Raw genomic sequence first — 6,000 nt, 5'->3', positions numbered from 1 at the left:
ATGGACTGTAGTAACAGACTGATCTGTCAGAGAGGAACACATGGACTGTAGTAACAGACTGAGCTGTCAGAGAGGAACACATGGACTGTAGTAACAGACTGAGCTGTCTGAGAGGAACACATGGACTGTAGTAACAGACTGATCTGTCAGAGAGGAACACATGGACTGTAGTAACAGACTGAGCTGTCAGAGAGACAAGAGGAACACATGGACTGTAGTAACAGACTGAGCTGTCAGAGAGACGAGAGGAACACATGGACTGTAGTAACAGACTGATCTGTCAGAGAGGAACACATGGACTGTAGTAACAGACTGAGCTGTCAGAGAGGAACACATGGACTGTAGTAACAGACTGAGCTGTCAGAGAGGAACACATGGACTGTAGTAACAGACTGAGCTGTCAGAGAGGAACACATGGACTGTAGTAACAGACTGAGCTGTCTGAGAGGAACACATGGACTGTAGTAACAGACTGATCTGTCAGAGAGGAACACATGGACTGTAGTAACAGACTGAGCTGTCAGAGAGGAACACATGGACTGTAGTAACAGACTGAGCTGTCTGAGAGGAACACATGGACTGTAGTAACAGACTGATCTGTCAGAGAGGAACACATGGACTGTAGTAACAGACTGAGCTGTCAGAGAGGAACACATGGACTGTAGTAACAGACTGAGCTGTCAGAGAGGAACACATGGACTGTAGTAACAGACTGATCTGTCAGAGAGGAACACATGGACTGTAGTAACAGACTGATCTGTCAGAGAGGAACACATGGACTGTAGTAACAGACTGATCTGTCAGAGAGGAACACATGGACTGTAGTAACAGACTGAGCTGTCAGAGAGGAACACATGGACTGTAGTAACAGACTGAGCCATTAAGGCTGCAACATGAGACAGTTCATTGGACAAGAGATTTCAAATCAGGCAAATAAAAACCAGAGAAATACAGGAGCAGTATTTTTATTAGTCTAATAATAAACTATTTGACAAATCTTCCCCGTGTACAGCGGCTGTGCGCTTTACAAAGTGTGTTCGCTAGAGTCCTTGTTGTCAGCATCTTTGAGCAACAAGCCCCTTTTTCCTGATTGGTTCACACTTGTTGATATGGAGACACAAGTGAACACAGGAAGAGTGTATTTGGTGAAGAGGAGAGAAGGCTTTGTAAAATCCCACTCACTTTCCCAAAGTCCGTTTTTTAAATAAAATCCACAGTTGAAAGATTCTGTGGAATCAGGAGGGAACAATGCGGAGGTGGAATCCCCCCGAACAGGATTTCTGGAAAACCTGGGAAAGTCGCGGGAATTTTGCCACCCGAGAGAAGAAAGATCGGTGGTTTTTGGAGGTCAGATGCGTCGACCTCTGGGATCCTTTGTGGACTCCGTCTGAGGGGGAAACAGGAAACAGACAGTCAGTTCATCAGTTCACCTTGTCAAACCACCATCAACCCTGTGTTCAGTTCACACTGCTGTTGTCCAAGATCATCCAGCCATGAGGAGTAAACATCTTTCTGTCAATAAACACACAAACCTACCGAACATATAATCCTAGCGTAGCGCTGGTAACCACGGTAATGACTGCTGTTTGCTCTCTGGGGCTGTTTACTTAAAGATGAGGCCCTCAGGCGAGCTACTGACTAACTGTGAGGAGGGAGGGCTTCCACTGTGAGCTAGGTACTGACCAACTGTGTGGAGGGAGGGAGGGAGGGAGGGAGGGAGGGAGGGAGGGAGGGAGGGAGGGAGGGAGGGAGGGAGGGAGGGAGGGAGGGAGGGAGGGAGGGAGGGAGGGAGGGAGGGAGGGAGGGAGGGAGGGAGGACGTCCACTGTGAGCTAGGTACTGACTAACTGTGTGGAGGGAGGGAGGGAGGGAGGGAGGGAGGGAGGGAGGGAGGGAGGGAGGGAGGGAGGGAGGGAGGGAGGGAGGGAGGGAGGGAGGGAGGGAGGGAGGGAGGGAGGGAGGGAGGGAGGGAGGGAGGGAGGGCTTGTGGATGGATCTAGTGTGAACGGTCAGCGTGGTGGTTCTCAGAACGGGGCATTTGTCCAAAATGTGCCGTAACTCAGTCATGTAGTGTAGTACAGGTGTAACCTGTCTGTACCGTAACTCAGTCATGTAGTACAGGTGTAACCTGTCTGTACCGTAACTCAGTCATGTAGTACAGGTGTAACCTGTCTGTACCGTAACTCAGTCATGTAGTACAGGTGTAACCTGTCTGTACCGTAACTCAGTCATGTAGTACAGGTGTAACCTGTCTGTACCGTAACTCAGTCATGTAGTACAGGTGTAACCTGTCTGTACCGTAACTCAGTCATGTAGTACAGGTGTAACCTGTCCGTACCGTAACTCAGTCATGTAGTACAGGTGTAACCTGTCCGTACCGTAACTCAGTCATGTAGTACAGGTGTAACCTGTCTGTACCGTAACTCAGTCATGTAGTGTAGTACAGGTGTAACCTGTCTGTACCGTAACTCAGTCATGTAGTACAGGTGTAACCTGTCTGTACCGTAACTCAGTCATGTGGTGTAGTACAGGTGTAACCTGTCTGTACCGTAACTCAGTCATGTAGTACAGGTGTAACCTGTCTGTACCGTAACTCAGTCATGTAGTACAGGTGTAACCTGTCTGTACCGTAACTCAGTCATGTAGTACAGGTGTAACCTGTCTGTACCGTAACTCAGTCATGTAGTACAGGTGTAACCTGTCTGTACCGTAACTCAGTCATGTAGTACAGGTGTAACCTGTCCGTACCGTAACTCAGTCATGTAGTACAGGTGTAACCTGTCTGTACCGTAACTCAGTCATGTAGTACAGGTGTAACCTGTCTGTACCGTAACTCAGTCATGTGGTGTAGTACAGGTGTAACCTGTCTGTACCGTAACTCAGTCATGTAGTACAGGTGTAACCTGTCTGTACCGTAACTCAGTCATGTAGTACAGGTGTAACCTGTCCGTACCGTAACTCAGTCATGTAGTACAGGTGTAACCTGTCTGTACCGTAACTCAGTCATGTAGTACAGGTGTAACCTGTCTGTACCATAACTCAGTCATGTAGTACAGGTGTAACCTGTCTGTACCGTAACTCAGTCATGTAGTACAGGTGTAACCTGTCTGTACCGTAACTCAGTCATGTGGTCTAGTACAGGTGTAACCTGTCTGTACCGTAACTCAGTCATGTGGTCTAGTACAGGTGTAACCTGTCTGTACCGTAACTCAGTCATGTAGTGTAGTACAGGTGTAACCTGTCTGTACCATAACTCAGTCATGTAGTACAGGTGTAACCTGTCTGTACCGTAACTCAGTCATGTAGTACAGGTGTAACCTGTCTGTACCATAACTCAGTCATGTAGTACAGGTGTAACCTGTCTGTACCGTAACTCAGTCATGTAGTACAGGTGTAACCTGTCTGTACCGTAACTCAGTCATGTAGTACAGGTGTAACCTGTCTGTACCATAACTCAGTCATGTAGTACAGGTGTAACCTGTCTGTACCGTAACTCAGTCATGTAGTACAGGTGTAACCTGTCTGTACCGTAACTCAGTCATGTAGTACAGGTGTAACCTGTCTGTACCGTAACTCAGTCATGTAGTACAGGTGTAACCTGTCTGTACCGTAACTCAGTCATGTAGTACAGGTGTAACCTGTCTGTACCGTAACTCAGTCATGTAGTACAGGTGTAACCTGTCTGTACCGTAACTCAGTCATGTAGTACAGGTGTAACCTGTCCGTACCGTAACTCAGTCATGTAGTACAGGTGTAACCTGTCCGTACCGTAACTCAGTCATGTAGTACAGGTGTAACCTGTCTGTACCGTAACTCAGTCATGTAGTACAGGTGTAACCTGTCTGTACCGTAACTCAGTCATGTAGTACAGGTGTAACCTGTCTGTACCGTAACTCAGTCATGTGGTGTAGTACAGGTGTAACCTGTCTGTACCGTAACTCAGTCATGTAGTACAGGTGTAACCTGTCTGTACCGTAACTCAGTCATGTAGTACAGGTGTAACCTGTCTGTACCGTAACTCAGTCATGTAGTACAGGTGTAACCTGTCTGTACCGTAACTCAGTCATGTAGTACAGGTGTAACCTGTCTGTACCGTAACTCAGTCATGTAGTACAGGTGTAACCTGTCCGTACCGTAACTCAGTCATGTAGTACAGGTGTAACCTGTCTGTACCGTAACTCAGTCATGTAGTACAGGTGTAACCTGTCTGTACCGTAACTCAGTCATGTGGTGTAGTACAGGTGTAACCTGTCTGTACCGTAACTCAGTCATGTAGTACAGGTGTAACCTGTCTGTACCGTAACTCAGTCATGTAGTACAGGTGTAACCTGTCCGTACCGTAACTCAGTCATGTAGTACAGGTGTAACCTGTCTGTACCGTAACTCAGTCATGTAGTACAGGTGTAACCTGTCTGTACCATAACTCAGTCATGTAGTACAGGTGTAACCTGTCTGTACCGTAACTCAGTCATGTAGTACAGGTGTAACCTGTCTGTACCGTAACTCAGTCATGTGGTCTAGTACAGGTGTAACCTGTCTGTACCGTAACTCAGTCATGTGGTCTAGTACAGGTGTAACCTGTCTGTACCGTAACTCAGTCATGTAGTGTAGTACAGGTGTAACCTGTCTGTACCATAACTCAGTCATGTAGTACAGGTGTAACCTGTCTGTACCGTAACTCAGTCATGTAGTACAGGTGTAACCTGTCTGTACCATAACTCAGTCATGTAGTACAGGTGTAACCTGTCTGTACCGTAACTCAGTCATGTAGTACAGGTGTAACCTGTCTGTACCGTAACTCAGTCATGTAGTACAGGTGTAACCTGTCTGTACCATAACTCAGTCATGTAGTACAGGTGTAACCTGTCTGTACCGTAACTCAGTCATGTAGTACAGGTGTAACCTGTCTGTACCGTAACTCAGTCATGTAGTACAGGTGTAACCTGTCTGTACCGTAACTCAGTCATGTAGTACAGGTGTAACCTGTCTGTACCGTAACTCAGTCATGTAGTACAGGTGTAACCTGTCTGTACCGTAACTCAGTCATGTAGTACAGGTGTAACCTGTCTGTACCGTAACTCAGTCATGTAGTACAGGTGTAACCTGTCTGTACCGTAACTCAGTCATGTAGTACAGGTGTAACCTGTCTGTACCGTAACTCAGTCATGTAGTGCAGTACAGGTGTAACCTGTCTGTACCGTAACTCAGTCATGTAGTACAGGTGTAACCTGTCTGTACCGTAACTCAGTCATGTAGTACAGGTGTAACCTGTCTGTACCGTAACTCAGTCATGTAGTACAGGTGTAACCTGTCTGTACCGTAACTCAGTCATGTAGTACAGGTGTAACCTGTCTGTACCGTAACTCAGTCATGTAGTACAGGTGTAACCTGTCTGTACCGTAACTCAGTCATGTGGTGTAGTACAGGTGTAACCTGTCTGTACCGTAACTCAGTCATGTAGTACAGGTGTAACCTGTCTGTACCGTAACTCAGTCATGTAGTGTAGTACAGGTGTAACCTGTCTGTACCGTAACTCAGTCATGTAGTACAGGTGTAACCTGTCTGTACCGTAACTCAGTCATGTAGTACAGGTGTAACCTGTCTGTACCGTAACTCAGTCATGTAGTACAGGTGTAACCTGTCTGTACCGTAACTCAGTCATGTAGTACAGGTGTAACCTGTCTGTACCGTAACTCAGTCATGTAGTACAGGTGTAACCTGTCCGTACCGTAACTCAGTCATGTAGTACAGGTGTAACCTGTCTGTACCGTAACTCAGTCATGTAGTACAGGTGTAACCTGTCTGTACCGTAACTCAGTCATGTGGTGTAGTACAGGTGTAACCTGTCTGTACCGTAACTCAGTCATGTAGTACAGGTGTAACCTGTCTGTACCGTAACTCAGTCATGTAGTACAGGTGTAACCTGTCCGTACCGTAACTCAGTCATGTAGTACAGGTGTAACCTGTCTGTACCGTAACTCAGTCATGTAGTACAGGTGTA

At 46.8% G+C, this 6,000-nt stretch overlaps 1 protein-coding gene across 3 annotated transcripts in view; it reads right to left on the bottom strand.

Moving 5' to 3' along the window:
* Positions 1 to 949: 949 nt before the first annotated feature.
* The window catches only part of tdrd3 (tudor domain containing 3), a 64,891-nt gene continuing 59,840 nt past the window's right edge, over positions 950 to 6,000 (bottom strand). For all 3 annotated transcript variants that reach the window (XM_071330925.1, XM_071330926.1, XM_071330928.1), the window contains one exon: positions 950 to 1,387. Coding sequence is in view for 1 of the 3 variants with exons in the window: in XM_071330928.1 (XP_071187029.1) it covers positions 1,349 to 1,387 (39 nt within the window). In the remaining 2 variants the exon portion in view is untranslated. The remainder of the gene's footprint in view (positions 1,388 to 6,000) is intronic.

Source organism: Salvelinus alpinus, chromosome 10 (genome assembly GCF_045679555.1).
Source record: "Salvelinus alpinus chromosome 10, SLU_Salpinus.1, whole genome shotgun sequence".
NCBI classification, from domain to species: domain Eukaryota; kingdom Metazoa; phylum Chordata; class Actinopteri; order Salmoniformes; family Salmonidae; genus Salvelinus; species Salvelinus alpinus.
Note: the sequence above shows the minus strand (reverse complement) of the source record. Positions and strands in the feature narration are given on the sequence as shown.